At 36.8% G+C, this 16,901-nt stretch overlaps 1 protein-coding gene across 12 annotated transcripts in view; it reads right to left on the bottom strand.

Annotated features, from left to right (window-relative positions):
* Window positions 1–1,609: 1,609 nt before the first annotated feature.
* The window catches only part of EML1 (EMAP like 1), a 122,716-nt gene continuing 107,424 nt past the window's right edge, over window positions 1,610–16,901 (bottom strand). For all 12 annotated transcript variants that reach the window (XM_088057506.1, XM_088057499.1, XM_088057501.1 and 9 more), the window contains 11 exons: window positions 16,637–16,736; window positions 14,405–14,559; window positions 12,994–13,119; window positions 12,600–12,731; window positions 11,224–11,291; window positions 9,605–9,693; window positions 8,989–9,086; window positions 8,780–8,867; window positions 8,501–8,596; window positions 3,447–3,577; window positions 1,610–3,160 (listed from right to left, as the gene is read on the bottom strand). In XM_088057506.1, the coding sequence (XP_087913632.1) occupies window positions 3,035–3,160; window positions 3,447–3,577; window positions 8,501–8,596; window positions 8,780–8,867; window positions 8,989–9,086; window positions 9,605–9,693; window positions 11,224–11,291; window positions 12,600–12,731; window positions 12,994–13,119; window positions 14,405–14,559; window positions 16,637–16,736 (1,209 nt within the window). In that variant the 3' untranslated portion in view covers window positions 1,610–3,034. The remainder of the gene's footprint in view (window positions 3,161–3,446; window positions 3,578–8,500; window positions 8,597–8,779; window positions 8,868–8,988; window positions 9,087–9,604; window positions 9,694–11,223; window positions 11,292–12,599; window positions 12,732–12,993; window positions 13,120–14,404; window positions 14,560–16,636; window positions 16,737–16,901) is intronic.

Raw genomic sequence — 16,901 nt, 5'->3', positions numbered from 1 at the left:
CAACACTGCACCTGCTGCAGCCAGGATGAGGGGAGGGAATGGACAGAAGCAGAAGCCCAGGTGTGTCATCAGCCATGGACTTTAGACCAGCCTTATGCTCCATGGTAGGGCAGGAAAAGAGAGCTGCTGCAGACAGAGTGTCAGGTAAAGAATTCAGGTGAGAGAATAAAATACAAAAAGTTTGGGCATAATTATTTCTTTATTTTATTTTGTTCTCTTTTTCTTTTAAAGTGAAAGAGAAGACACTCCTGAGAAAGCAAATAAATGCAAGAACAAAGGAACAAGGATGGAAGAGAGGAGAGCTGAAGATTAGCTATAACAATGGCAAAATTGTGTAGAATTTCCTGGATAAAGAAAGGAGAATCACTTTAACAGTCATCAAACGGATATTTGGCTTAAGACATTACCCACCATTTGCCAATTCAGCTAATACGTTTATCAGGTTTTCATAGAGGAACAAAGACACATTTAACAGCAGAAGTTAGAGGAGCAGCAGAGGCACAGATGGGATGGGATTGTTGAAAAGCCCTTTGATCAGTAACCCTAGGGATGAACTTGCAGTATTCCTCATCTATTTCTTCTAAAGGATAACAGTTTAAAATGAAGAAAGGGATCACAAATGCTTTACTATATCCCAAGAGTAGCACCATGTGAGAAGGATGAAAAGGGAACAAGCCAAGCCAATTTGCAGCTCCTGTTTTCTCTGCTACAAGTAATGACAAATCACCTACAGTTCCAAAAGTAGAAAACCTGAAAGCACCCCATTTGCAAAAGCAAATTTAAAAACAAAATTTAAAAATCAACAAACAGAAGATATTGTGGATAACCAAGCATCCAGACACAATGAAAACCTGTCACTTGTGTGTTATGGACTCTTATGACTGGATTAACCTTAGAAAGGCTAAGGGTATTGTGCCTCAGCTTCACACACTTCAAGAAGAGGGAGATTAACATCACTATTAAAAGAAGTTGTTACAGTGCTCCTCTGGCCATTTATTTTTCCACATTGCACAGCTAGATCAGAAGGTGAGGAAACAGGCTTCTTGTCTGCATTAGTTGCTGTGTCCCAGCTGGGGTCTGCTTATGGTCACAATAACTCTTGTGCTGCTGCACAGGATCAGTGTAAGCAGCTGTGATCAAGACTTCTGCCTTCAGTGACAGTGCCAGGTAACATCAGGTTAAAGTGACCTTGAAACCTTGGCCTTCAAATGTCTTGCCTGAGGACAAGTTCCTAACACAGAAATCATCAGGAGCTCTTGCCATGAGCATAACTGAGCAGTGGAACAACATTCCACCAGCTGAGTACTCAGAAACATGAGATGTGTGCTGGGAGGCAGGACCAAGGCAGTTTGTAGGTGAGAGCATGTGGTCTATCCTTCCCTGCTGCAAAGCTGGAGCTTTACTCTCTGAGTATGCATTGTCATTATGTCCCCAGGGTCATGGGCACACATAAAATTATGTACCCCAAAATCTAGATTTTACTGCCAAATATTTTCAAATGCATCTCTAATCGAGAAATCACAAATGTGTGTTGTTAACTAAAAGCCTGTCTCTTCTATATCATGCTTAAACAAAGACACCTTACTAAACAGGAAGAATGCATTGAGAATTGACTTTAATACATGTTTATTGGTGTCCTGCACTTTCAGTGTAGGAGGTTGGAGATGTAATAAAAAAGTTTCAAAATTTATTGATTCAATTTCATTTAAATCACTCTAAACAACCAGTGCTTTAGAGTTCAGAGAATTAACATTTACTGTCAGTTACAAGCAAAATTTTAATATTACCTTTTTTGAGTCCACATAGAACTCCTCTTTTAAAATTCTTCAGATACATTCCTCATAGTAAACAATACATTTCAATCTGTGTCACAATCAACATTGATAAGGCCTTCTTAACCATTTTATACCACCTCCACTGTTACTTAATTGCAAAACACAATCTTATTTCATACTATAAATACCCATCCATGCACAAAACACAGGGGCCAGAAGTTACACATTAATATTTCATGTAGGCTTCCAAGTCTTCCTTTAACCTCTGCAGGTTTATGGTACACTTATAAAGATATCTTTAGACTTGGTCTACTTGGTCTTAAAATACAAATATACAATATCCATAAGCATAAAAAAGTAAAGCTACATGGCCTTACCATTTGTTATGAACTGCTAAAATCTTATACATGTACAATATAGCATCATGCTGATTAATATACATATTAGTTAAATATATGAGCCAATAACGGAGACATGGCCTAGCTTTATTGGTTTGTTTTCAAAAGAAATTTTTCATATACAAGTAAAAAGATTTTTAATTTAAACTCATATGGACTACCTGAACCACACAGACATCTGTAAGCCCTGCTGAGAAATTCAGGTCAAATTGGGACAAAGCCTGCTGATTCATTGGAAAAGGAACACACCTCCTCATGGGTGACACCCACGGTGTGCTGTTCCCAAGAGAATGCAAATTTACCAGCATTCACATTTTCAGGTCTAAAGCACTAATTCTTGCATCTTACATCGCAGTTTATACTTTTTTGTATCTATTCATCAGCCTCCAGCAGAAACAGTTCAGTACCTTGACATTGTCATAGATTTTTCTACATAAGTAGATATATAGTACAAAGTGTAGATAGTGAAACGAATAAGCACATATATACAGTCTTTGAAAGGCATTTTTGTGACCAGTTTAGCAGTGTTTATAGAAAACATTTAAGATAGTCACATTCTGCTGATACCACTGTATTGCAAACTGTCAAGCCACATTTCTTATATTAAACTTGTACTGCATTGTATATTGTACAACAGAGAACAATCAATCTTAAGGTGTGACACATTGAAAAAAAAATACTAGACTGAGTAAGGTAACCAGCACAGGGCTTAATTTTCCTGAGGTTTGTAAGAATTTTTTAAACAAAAATCACAGTGACCAGGCTAAACTGCAAACATACTGTTAAGTTTTAAATATACAGTTTATACATAAGTTCTGTGCATGGTCGACTCAACTGTGTATGTTCATGCTGATGTTTCCTTTAAATGACTCGCCACTGCATGATACTTGTGTCCTTTCCTCCTGTGGAGATGAGATGGGTGTCTTCACAGAGAAAATCTACATTAGTTACATGACTACTGTGTCCACCGTACACATGGCTTGGAGCCTAGAAAACACCGTATTAGTGAGAATAGCAGCTGTCATAAAAGCATCTCGTTAGAACATGCATGCAACATTGAAACCAAGGCATCACATCTTTCTCTTAAGTATTTTAATATTAAATTAACTTTTAAATTTAATTGCTGTCTCAATCAACCTTAAATAAATCCCTTAGATGTATAAATACTCTCATTCTTCCTGCTTTGATGTGCTTGGGTTTTTTTGTTCATAGGAAAACAACATTTAATGCATTTGTGCAAAGTACAAGAGCAAATTTTTGGGAAATACCTTACCCTAAACTGTGAGCATGGATATGAGAAGAGATGTACTTTGCCAAAGTCATCTCCTGTCGAGAGCAGTTTTCTCCCATGGGATCGACAGACAGCGTTGATATCTGTACCATCTGAACCTTCAGGCCATACACCTGAAACACAGAGGGACTAATTAAAGGCTTTTATAATGGAAATAAAAGTGACAGCCTAAATTTCTGTTAAAAATATTAATAAAGGATGACTTGTTCAAAGAAAAGAAAAATCTATAAAAATAACGGCATCTGACTCAGAATGTGTATTTCCATACCAGCTAAAGTCCAGATCCTAATAGGAATCAAGCACATAAAAAACTGCTTTATTCCCTCTAGTCAGCAAAGTGCTTTTTATTCTGAGAAGATGCATTTTGCTGAATTACAGTCGTGTCTGAGCCTGAAAGAATTTTCATATGGTTATGTGGAAAAGTAAGTTACTGCTTTTATTCTCTTCTTCTTATATAAGAGTTAACACACTTTTTTTCATATTATATGGGTGTGGTTTTTAGACTAGAGTGTGATCAAGATGCAATTTCTTTGTATTACTAAAGTCTAAAATCTATGAAAAAAGACGTTATATAGTTTAAATTATTATTTATTAATTAATAGGTCCCTCAAAAAGGAGCTGAACCTACTGTAAGGTTTTTAAATGCTTTTGTTCTACTGTAAGTACTTCTCTTCCTTCCCCACGTACCATACTCTTTGCTGTTCTTGCACAAAGTAGTGTCCTAAAATCAAACTGTAAGGTTCAACAGTGAAGAGACCATATCTATGCACCACATCCTTAAAGCTTCTGAGTACTTGCCTGTAACAAATTGCAATTTTACTAAAATCCTTCCAGTTACTGAAATTTCAGGATTTTGTACACAGTACTGCAAGGGGTTTTTTGTTAAGATTTTCTAATTTAGATTTTATCTAATCCCTACTCAACATAAAGGGCACCAAGCTTTCAGAGACCACTGTCATCTTCTGTTATCCTGCGTGTTCTGCCATTATGACTTGGCAAAACCCCGCCGAGTCTTGGCTCTGTGATTTTCAGTGCCTGTCTGTTGCCCTGATAATCAGGCCTTTCGATATTGTTTTCATAATTTCTAGCCACTTTCCCAGGAAGGTAACTATAAACATAGGTGTTTATACATTCCATTAAAGATATGCCTTTTGATGGATGTCTCTCATGGCCAGTGTGGTTGGGAAGGTGGTGACCTGACTATCCAATCCCTGGACATTGTTGGAAAACTATAAATACGGAAAGAACAAATAAACTCTTCTTCTTCTTTCACCACACCTCGAGCTGTGTCCGTGTGACTCATTTCGTGTCCAACAGTGACACCTGTCCCCGTGTCACCTGTCCTCTGCAGTGTGCCCCTGCAGAGTGTCCCTGCAGCCCTGCCCACTCGAGCACATGCCCCTCCTCTGGTGCTGCTGCAGATCAGGGTGAGAGAGTTGCCACTCCCCTAAGAAATCCTGAGGCACACTCCAGTTCCTCCTTCTTTGGGATACTTCTAACCCCATAGCGGGCATTTGCCATGCACTGCTATCTTTCAGTCACTGGGATTCTTCCCAAATACAGCCTTTGTATCACTGCACAGCAATTCACCACCAGGAGGTGATTCCATGTCTTTATAAGGAATTAGAAATTGCTATAAATAAAATGCAAGGTCTGATTTGTAGACTGCTCTTAACTTTCCTGATGTGTGTGGAAACACTGCATTGCTAGATCAGGGATAGTGAAAGAGGCCCAAAGAAATGGAAGCTGCAAAGAAACACGATAATTGCTACTCATGGAATTATGAATATGCAGAACAAGGAGACGCAGAAAAGCTTTTTTAAATATCTGCTTTGACAAGAAGGAGGCTATATGAATATCAAATGCTAGCTGAAAAGAGGCAGGAGCCTTCCCAAGAGGTCACTATGACAAGCTGGAAATAACCCCTGAAGTAAATGGTTAAAGAAACAAGAATGCTATTTTGAAATGGGGAAAGGATAATAATATGGTTTTTCTTTGAATCTCTTGGTTCTTTCAAAATTTATTCCATTGCCTCAGTTTTTTTGAATATGCAAATTGAATCCCCCTTGCTGAAAAAGTAGTCGTTATTTTTTCCCATTCTCTACAGACCTGTAAAAGACCATTTCCTTTCTCTCATTTGAAGACTGATGCCATGCTATTTTCTCCTCCTCTTCTCTAAAATTCATTCATTACTCTCTTCTCTCAGAACAATATTTAGATGGATAATTAATTATTCCTTCTTGTCAGCACATTATCTGTTGGTCCAATGTGCAAAAAACAGCAGCAGCCATTCCAGCTGTGACTGAAGCCAATACTGATAAATGGATGATAGCTTCACATTCTGCATGACATCCTTTTCATTACACATCCTACTAATGTATCTTCCTTTCCTACAACAGCATAATGCTGTTGACTCATGTTTAGTTTGTATGCAAGAGTAATCTGATCCTTCTGTACAGATCTGCTCTCATCTGTTCTATCTGCATTTGTACAACTGGGTTCTGCCATTCTAGTGAGGAGCCTCCTCTTTGGCTCTATTGAATTCCTTCCTTTTTTCATACCACTCCGCTGTTTCTCGAGACAACTTGCTAATCCTGCAGCTTTACACCACCTAAAAACTTTACATGCTGATTTATCACGCATGCTATTAGTAAATATATTCAAACAAACATAATATTCAATTTACAGTGTTCTAGTCGGTTTTGAACACAACCAGTCTGAGCTCTGCTTTGCTTGCAACATTATCAGGCTTTGTAGAGTATTTTAGATTTCTTCTGTTCCTGTCCTTGACCTCAAATGCTATTTTTTTCAAAACTGGACATGTGCTATGAACTGATATCTTACTTGTGTATCCAGCAGCACGTCTCTTGAAAGAGCTTATAGATCAGTAAGTGTTTTAAAGTCTTTGCTCCTTCACATTTATGTGTTTGTGTCACTAAAACATCCTCCCTCAAGCACAATTTTTTACATGCTATTGATTTTCAGTTGAATCATCTCTAAACTCTTCCAGACTGACTAATCTGTTCCCATGCTCAAAGACAGGTGCTCAAGGGACCAGTCAGTGTTCCCTTTTCCCCCTGCATTGGTTACACTGATCTGCATGTGCTATGCATAATTTGGGATTTTTATGTGGTTCTACCAGAGAGAGGAAACATCCCTAGTTTCAGTCAGCCATAGCTACTGAACAATCAATATACTAGAAGCCTCACATGCTGGATGGTGTGATTGCAGTTTCTGTGTCCAGTGAAGCAATCCCAGCAAGCATGTGAAGACTAACTGTTAGAACTAAAAGTTCTAACTGGCTGCTCTGAGGCCCCAAAGTACAAATGGACTTCTAATAAAAATGGTTTGGTTTCCAACTCATTATCTATGTGCTTCTTCAATTTATTATTCTAGCCACCCTGCTCTTTAGCCTCTCCATATAGGCTCTGAAGGTGTATATATATGATCCTGCAGATACTGCATTCATTCTGCAGTTTCTCAGTACTTTGCCTGTTCTCTGTGAGGTGTTGAAAATAAGTACTAAAGGTCTCATGTTGACAGTAACCAATTGTTTTTACAGATACAACGAGGTTGATCACACTCAAATACTTAGAAAATACCTGACATTTCAACTTTCAAAACTATTCCTTCCCTACTGAAAGCAGTAGGCACTAACTGGGTTTGTCATCAAATTGTAGTATGTCTTTTATTAAAGAAATATTTTTAAAGTGTTGGGTTTTGTAACACTTCAGCTTTAGCAATGTCATCTCTCCTCCCTCCTCCATAGATTATTTTGTCTCAAAAAGCTGATCTGTTGCAAGGAATGGGGAGAATCCTTCTCAAGTGTGATATGCCTCTCTCCTCTGACTTTCTATGCACCAAAAGCAGCCCCAGATTATAATAGCACTGCATTTTGCAGGAGTCTGAATTAAAAAGTAAGGAACCCTCACATAAAGTATTTAGTATCTCAGAGTATCTGAACCTGTGATGTTAAATGCAAAGACTTTGTAGCTCTGTAACTATGTGTAGGGTGTACTCAAACCCCAGAAATATTTTTATAGTTCCTTAAGGGCCTCTATCCCTTAAATGAAAAATACATTATGTCAACATGCAGCCAATCTTCTAGAATTTCCTGCTTTTACTTAATCTGCATGCTGTGATATCCAAGTGATATCCAAGCACTGCTTGTCAGCTAAATGACAGAAAATTTGAACGTGTTTTCCCAGCATACTGCTACTGCCATAGCATCTTCAGGCACTGAAAACATGTCCTTTATGGCTGCCTTCAAACACATCACTGCAATCTATTCTACTTGAAACATGGCTGCAAATATTCCTTGCTTACCACTTATACTAAACCAGACCCTTCTCTGAACTTCTACCATGGCTTCTATTTCCTCTTGAGGACTCAAGAATTTGAAGCTTATCATACTCAGTGTTTGTAACCATCAGTCCAGTTCTGCACATATTATAGAATGAGTACAAGGCTCCAGACTACACTGGGGAAACTGGATCCTTCAAAACTGGCAAAAGAGAAGTCCCATGGAAACAAACCATTAGATTTTGTTATATTTTTCTTTTTAAATTTCTTTCACTCAATTTAATTGCTATAGGCTTTATCACAATGCATGATAACTTCTTAATGAGAAAGACTTATCAATTTTGTGTTTGCACAGTAATCAGGGCAAATGATACCAGGTCTGGTAAGGGGATTCGACCCAGTAACTGCCTAAATACATGACAATTTCACAGAAGTGGTACTTCAAATTAAAAATTATGAGAAGCTGCTCTACTGTGACAGAAAGGGCAGTATGTGATTTTTTCCTTATCTCCCACTTATGTTCTAATGATATTTGTACTTGAAGCTAGCAAGAATATTAAATCAGAATCTTTCTGGATTGAAATAAGAAGACAGATTGTAATAAAAATGGCATAACAGAAGTTCTGTATTTTTCCCTGAATTATGAATAGTCATGTTTCATAAGCAAAAGTTGGCATTACAAGTGTTTGTTAATAAGAAGCATGGTAAGAGCTTGTAAGAGGAAATATACTTACCAAAAACATGGAATCCTAAAGTACAGGTGTAAGTGGCCCATTCTATATCCCGAGTTGTTTCAACACTCACAACTTGTTTACAAGCAGAGGGGATCCCTACAAAAGAAAAATACCCCACTAACAACATATTTAATTCTCAGATCGTATAGATTTCTGATTACACCAGATGAATTAAAACATATGGTTGATCTTGGCAGTTATATGGTCTCATTTAAATTTTAAATCTGTATTAGACTGCCTGAACTTTGCACTAAAGGACTAAATATAATTCTTACTCACAGTATAAGATTTCATAGTCTCCTGAATTAGACACGAGATATTGTGAATTAACAGACCAATCCAGATGAGTAATGAAGCTGGAATGACCCTACAAAAGAAAAAGTATTGTATTAACTGCACTAACAGTGTGCCACAATGTGACAACATTAATACAGAGCTACAAAATACACTTTGGGTGTTGATACTTGTGGAGAAAAAAGATTACTTACTGAACATTTGCCAATTCTAGTGTACTTTCTTCCATTTTCACTTACACCATATATATAAATACAGTTGTCATGGGAACCTATTGCCAAGAAGTTTCCATCTATAAACACAAAAGTGAAACTGCAATTATTCCTGAAAGAAAGAGCTTAGGCTAATCTTAATAAGTTTGTATGTCACAGACAAGAGGAACTGTTCTTAAAGGCCTTGATACTGAAAAATGAATAAATGAAATTATATTTTTAATTTTCCAGTTGCATGTTGATGTATCTATCAAGACTAAAAAGCAGCAATTTTATACTAACAAATATTACTGTTAAAAACACATAACATTTCTGGAAGCAGCTATAGTCCATTTCAGGCTAACCCAATTACAACAGGCTGCAGAGTTGGTTTTTTTTTCCCTTCTTCACAGTGAAACCATATTGAGTGTGTTGGGGAGGGAGGGAAAACAAAACCAGAGCTTAAGACACCACCCATAAAGTCCTGCCAATGTTTCATGCCACACTTATTTTCAACTTCAGTATGGCAAGCAGAGACTTATTTTAAAACAAACCAACCACTAAATTAATAAAAAAATTCAACGCCTTTTTTTTCCCCAGTAAATAAATGCTCTCAAACCTGGTGAATAACGCATTACAGACAGCTGTTCATTTCCATCTGTGTGTACAGTGACCAAGTCTTTTGTTTCTGTGTCAAACACAAACCACCTGTTGTAAACACAGAAAGAGGCCAATAAATCATTCCATAAGGAATTTAAATTTACTGTAATCTTGACCAACTTCTGTCAAAGTAGCGTAAGTTTTATACCGAGAAGAGAAAAACAGCAACTGTAACTTAGTTTGATCTATTTTTACTTTAACACAAGGACAGTTTCCTTCACATCTTTTTTAACCACAAAAATGTTCAGGCATTGACCCCAATATCAGATTTTAGTGTGTTTTAATATATCATGCATAAGAATAAAGTAAGCATTGCCTGTGATGTCCCTTCTCCTTTAAAGACCTTCCTGTGTGCTATGCTGATGTTTAAATTGATGCCTGCCTTAAATCCTAGGGCAAGGGAAAACACAAGCAAGCATCAGGACCATTCTCTTCTGATAGAAGAAAGAGATTAATTAATTAATTTTAAAGTTAATTAATTCATTATTGTTTCCATAGTTTTATTTAATTAATTAATTTTAATGAACCAAAAATTAGTTTGTGGAAACATGTAGAAAGAACAAATATAAAATTTACATTTCAATACTTGCGTCAAATTACTAAAGACAAAGAGAAGATTCCTGTCAAAGCTTCTCCTTTTGTTTTACTTTTTTGTTGTACTTTATAGTAAATAAAGTACATTCAGTAACAAAAGCAAATCCTTTATTTAGGGCTGATATAAAATCTGGAATAACCTACAAGCTTCCTATATGTTCTCAGTGAACTGGAACTCTTTTCAGTACTGACAGCCAAGTCTGCCCTCAAGTGACATTAAAGGAGAGGGAGAAGTTAAGCAAAGGCAGTCCCTCCTATGAGAGACAACCACAGAAACCCAGCAGCTGCCACTGATGTCACCAAGGGCTCAACCTGCTATCTAAAATACTCTCCTGCACCTCAGTTTCCCCTGCCTTGTTTATCCCTCACATTCTTCATGCAGAACAAGTCTCTTAATGTGCATTTTTACACTACGTGTAGCATATTCGCTAAATTTTTTAAAGCCTCTGGTTTACTGCATTAGGGATCACAAACCACTTGCTACATTTTCCAATGCACAAAATGTTCCTATGTGATTTCTTCCATGCAGCCCAAAGGCCTTGGAGAAAATCTCCCCCCATATCTGCAAAGTTAGCCCACTATATCAGACTCTTTGGCCTCTCCTTTTTCCCAGTGGACACAAAGATTTAACATTTAGGTCACTGGTATGGTGACAGTACTTCCCATGCCTGGTCTCAGAGCTAAGCTAGACTTCTTGCCCTCTCTAAATGTCTCCCTCCGACTGATCTTACACTGTTTCTCTGACACGGCAGAAATCATCTCTTTGTTCATGCAACACCTCAGCAAACACAGGGTGCTGGCCCAAGCCTAGGGTTTCTAGGCACTAAGGCAATACAAATAAATTTCACTGTGACGTCCAAGAGAAATCAGTAGGGAATGAAGATGTGTCATTGCATACACCTGTAAAGTCAGAACATGAACTTGGATACGAGCTGGAAAAGTCAGTGTTTGTTGGTGCCCAAGGTGTAGCTCTGCACCTCTTACCTTCCAGTCAGTGTCCCTACTGCAACAACAGATGCTGAAGGATGAAAACCTGAAGACTGTGCTGGATCCTGAAATGTTTCAGAAAGAAGCACGCTTTTTTATTAGTCCAAGTTATCAAGTTATAACAAAAGTACAGTTCAATTATCTGCCTTTGGAACATAGTAAAACTATCTTGCTGATTTTTAGGAGTAATTTTTTCTCTTTCAGTATAAACTTGAGGAGTAAAAAAACATTTTTAATTAATTGAAAAATTATCCAATTAACTTCTTTTCCATGTATACAAGGCCACTGTTTTCTTTACTATTGAAAAATAATTTGGCAAGTAATTTCTTAACAATAACATGGGCAATGACAGCTTCTCAACAAATCACAAAGAAGAGATAAAAATAACTTTTTACACTAGAGCTGACCTTAGAATTAAGTATCAAAGCTGCAGTTTACCAACAATCTGAAGGACAAGCAAGTCCCTTATTCAATAAAGGTATGTGGCACTTTGCAGAAAGGGTAGAGCCTGACTCCTACACACACCAACGCCTTTGTCCAGCACCTGTCAAACTGCAGCTCAGTGGGAGATTAAGGGCCTAAACTGGGTTTCTTATTTGGATGTACAATTTTAAAACATTTTACTTTATTAAACTCTAGTGGTTTTCTTGCCATTTCAATATATGCCTAAAAGCAAGGTAAGCATTTTCTTTTTAATACTTGACCAGTTATAAAGAATGAAGTCCAGAACTTTTCAGGTTATAGCAGAAAATACCAATATAGCTTTTTGTTTTTTTCTCCTCATACCATTAAAATACAATTTTAAAATGTAAGCAAAAAACCCAGCCCAGTGATCCATTTCATGCAAATGCTTGTTTCCTTAATTTTCTGTATTTTAAAATAGTATGACATTGAAGCTCTTTCAATAAATCTGTTGACATTTTTAGTAATTGGTAATTACTAGACCTAGGGACTAGGTGGAAAGGATATTCTCATTAATTATAAGCAAGTGACTAATTTAAAAGAATTACTAAATTTAAAGAAAATTTCAGAGAATTGCTGAGATCCAGGATTTCTATGCACATGCTTCTAAAACACTACAGAATTCCAGAAAGGAAAATTTCCTTGTTTTTGAAAGTATAATTTCACAGTAAATGCTAAGATAGTTCATTGAATAAACTAGAGGTTCAAACAGTGCATTTAATCTAACTTGTACTCAGAATAGTGATATTAAAAAGCTTTTACATTGACCTCTATGACAAAAACAAGCTAACGTGAAATTATTTTTTCCCTCAAATTAATATTTTAAGGTATTTTTAAGCAATAATCTTAAGAAAAACCAAAATGACTAGAGAATTTCCGTAACAGGAGAGCTGTATTTAATAAATTTGTACCTCTATAATCTTGTCCCAGATAGGATGGTGAGTGGTTGCGTCCCAGAGTGTAATGTGTTTGTCATGTCCACATGTGAAGAACTGAGGCTTAGAGGAATGGACTGCAAGTCCCCAAAGCTCATCAGTGTGACCCTATGCAAACAGATATGTTTTTACACAAGAAGGACAGGCCATCAAAACTAAACATGTTTAAACTGTATTAAAATGACCAAACTATATTAAAACATTCCAAAAACATGGTAGCTTTGATAGATACATATTTATAACGATTCTTATTGCTGCAAGTAGTATAATAATAAATCAAATAGATGGATATTTGTGAAAATTAACTTTAAACAGGGTATTTACTGCTCTTACACACTTAGAAGTGCTCCTGTAAGGAAACCCAGCTTACCTGGGTAATTGGGAAAAAATCTCCTGACAGCGTGCCCTGTAGGACAAAGTTTCTGGTGGTTCCTATTAATACAACGTCCCCTTTTCCTTCTGCTACTGTTCTTATTGGACCAAACTGCTCTGGAATCTGTGGTCATAACAGACAAAAGGATAGATAAATCAGACAGTTTGTCAGATATTGACATTTTTAAAGATATGCGGCCTAGTAAACGTGTTTTAATAAATATTGCACAGTGAAGGAATGAAACAAATTGTTTCAACAATTTGCTGAATTAAACATGTACCTGTCTTGCAAAACTTTATAACAACTTGCATCAGCTCAGTGACTTCTATAACACTGCAAGACAAGACATTCTTATCTACAGAATACTCAGATAAACCAAGTATTTCAAGAAACACAAAAGGTTCCTTCATGCTGTGTTAATTAAATAGTATTTAATTGCAGCTGTGAGATCAGACTAAGCATTTCTACTTAGAGCATTTTCTTGCAATGAATGTTTCTTTAACTGCAGTCTAGGTTCTGAAAGAGCCACTGCAAATCTCAAAAATGAAGTTCAAGGGGAGATGTGAAATAACAAGGAATACCAGAATATGAATAAATAAGAGAAAATGGACACCACAGTTAGAAACAGCACAAGAAGCATGTTCCTTGTTCTGTGTTAAAAACTGAATTACAAAAACAGACATGCCATTCCAGTTGCATATATGTTTGCAACTTTAAATATTATTATTTATTATGTTATGGTATTATTATTTAATGTTATATAGTAGAGTTGAAGCCCTTCCTCAGACTTTTCTGCTGATTCTTCTCTTACATTCAGTATGTAAACAGTCAAAGTATTTCTGTCCAAACAAAATCTGCTTTAATCTTTAAAGCTCCTACATAGCAGCTAGAGTAATTTTCAAATTTTATTTTAATTACATTTATAAAACAACAACATCAACCAAGAAATTAATGAAAAACTTTAAGTATTAAAGCCCTCAAAAAATCTTCACATAATTTTGGGGAAAAGTACAAAACCATTTCAATCCTGTAATACTTTGAAGTTAAACCTTACATCACATTATTAAGTGCAAAAAAAGGAAGAAACAATATGGGAAGATATGAACATGAGATTTATTTTCCAGTTACCATAGAACTTAGAAAGAAAATATTATGTTAATGAATAGGGAATCACAGGAATGACCTGAGGACTGAAAATCTGGGGTGTCCTGTACAGGGCCAAGAGTTGGACTCGATGATCCTGATGGCTCCCTTCCAACTCAGCATATGAAAGCATTGTATTTTACCACTGATCTGATTTTCCATAGAATACATATTCATAAGAAAAATAATTTATTAAAAATGCTGCTCAGAGGAAAAGAGAATTTCATTTTAAGCAGCAGAGTAATTTCAAGGTAGGCAATATCACCTCAGTTTTGTGAATTTTTTGGTAATTTCCATTCCAAGATATCAGCTTTCGGTCTTTTCCACCTCCTGATACCAATGTGCCATCTCGCAGCATACACAGTGCAAATATTCCACCCTCGTGTGCTCCTTGAACTGCGTGGCTTATTCTGTTGGTACCTGAATAGAATTTAAAAAGGCATTACTACTGAAATACTCAGCTTAATAGCTCCTTTCTCCCCATTTTTTTTCTCGGTTTCTCTACTTCCTCTTAAGAATTGCATTTAAACAGTGACAACAGTGGGCATGGGGTGCTGGGCCAAAACACAGACCCACAGAAGAGGCTGGATTAGAACATCTTGTGATATATTCTCTCCCATCTCAAAAATGAAAAGTGTACATATTCAGTCTAGGTCAAGGACAAACTAAAATAGGTTCATTTAAACCTTTCAAGGGGGTTTAAGCAAAATAATTTGACCTGCAGTAGCACTACACACCTTAGCAAAAACCCTGTAACCCAGTCACTTTTATCCTCCAAAGATATTCTACAGCCTCCAGATCATGAACTTGTACCAAAGTCTGACTAAGCTAGAGGTCCTTGTATATCTGACAGAATGCTCACTCTCCAGAGGAGCCTGTACTTCTTTATTGATGAGCTTGGCTTGTTCAAGTAGCTTCTTAGTCTCAACACCATCAAAACCAACTAGACTGGAGTATCTCTAATTTGGTGAATCATTAATATTATGAAGTACAAATAAATGATTACTAGTGATTCTATTACTGAAATGTGTACCTTGCATCAAAGCTTGATGTTTAGCACACGTAAGGAGCTGATCTAAGTCAGGAAAAAGGAACTGCCTTTTCCTTCATCCATGTCTATGGATATAATGTGTCAGGTACAACAGATTCCTATCAAGAGAAGTTTTTGCTAAGGGTACTCTGACCTGGTGGAAGCAGACCTCTCTTGCACATAGAACTCTGAGTCAAAAATAGTTAAGACATAGAAAGTACACTGTACTGAGACAGAAAAACAAGCAAAATATTTTTGTCCAGCCTTAAAGAATGGGCAGAAGTTGAGATCTTGAGCATACTGAGAATTCCTTTTTATTTCTGGGAGAAAGGGCAGAAGCTGCTTGCAGTCAAGGCAGAAATTAGTCTACCAGCATGATGGCAAACTGGCCCCTGAGCAGTGCACTGTCCCTGTCTCCCTTGTCTGCTGGCAGTCCAAAATAACAATGAAGAATAGGGACATGGGACAGTGCAATTTCTAAAGTCAGCTTAGAAGGAAAAGTCTGAAGTGCCTTGCTTTAAATTATCATAGGAAAAAGGAAAGGGAAATAAATGAGAAGCCAAGTTGAAAACACCATATCCACTCCTGTCCTCAGCAGTGTAGTGGCCAAGTAGATAACTAGCTGACAGTCCTTCATTGGAAAACAAACCTACAGGAACAGCTCAGTGAGGCTCAACTCTATAACTGATTCGCTTATTGTTTTCAGGGTCCTACGCCTTTGAGTAGTATCTTGGGAGAAAGCACTGAGTAAATAGGAAAAAAGCTGTCATCCATATCCCTTCTTCCTTAACTAATAAGGCCTCTTTTAAGGGATTCTCCTTATTCCAAAGCACGACATCTCAGGCACTAAGTAAACGTTTAGGATGTTGCTACTGTTTGCCCTCCGGCAGGCATTGCCTTCTGCTGCCTAAAGAAAGGTCTCTTCTTACTAGAAAATGCTTTTTAAGAAGTTCTTTCTATCCATCTGTTCCTCTGAAATAAAGCTGAGGAATTCAATTAGATCTGAATACATTTTAGCTTGACTTCCTAGGAAAACAAATACTGCTATTTGTTGTCTTTTTTAAAACGTGTGTCAATTGGCATAATTTCTGCAAACAGTAGAGAGGGACAGGATAGGAGACTGGAAAGCATCAGTTACATTAACAATGTTTCTTTCTATACAGTGATTAAAGAAAGAACTTTTCTTGGCATCTCTTACATCAGTAAAAGCCCCACATGCTGGCACAGCTCAGTGGTTCAGTATTTGACCATAGGGAACATATTTGATGGAATTTTGTGCTCTAGCAGTTAGGTATAGATATTCTTTAGCTTCTTGTAGAAAGGAATCCAGGCACAATCTGCTGGATGGGTCTTGGGAAAGAGCTCAAGATAAAACAAAATTTATTCTTTTTGAAATGAAGCTCTACACTCAATTCTACACTCGAGTCCAATATTAAGATAGAAGTTAATAGTGAAATTTTATCTTACCTTTCCCCCAAACCAAAATGTTTCCACTTGAGTCTCCTGTAATAGTATCACCATTTTCAGAAAAGGTCACACACAGGACAAACTTTGGCTTCTCTTGTTTCTGCATGGTTATGAAAAATATACACTCACAGCAACACACAACCAATGGATTTTAACTTTATGCACTTGGTTAATTTACTTTAGCCTTATACTTTAGCCTCTATTATTACTTAAATAGCTACAAGAGTTAAACACATTCCTGCAGTCTAAACAGAATAATCTGTGT

The sequence above is a fragment of the Pseudopodoces humilis genome, chromosome 7 (assembly GCF_049639895.1).
Source record: "Pseudopodoces humilis isolate 2021_Gansu_Grassland_sample_001 chromosome 7, ASM4963989v1, whole genome shotgun sequence".
Taxonomy (NCBI): domain Eukaryota; kingdom Metazoa; phylum Chordata; class Aves; order Passeriformes; family Paridae; genus Pseudopodoces; species Pseudopodoces humilis.
The sequence above is the reverse complement of the archived record's forward strand: the minus strand, read 5'-3'. Positions and strand labels throughout refer to the sequence as shown.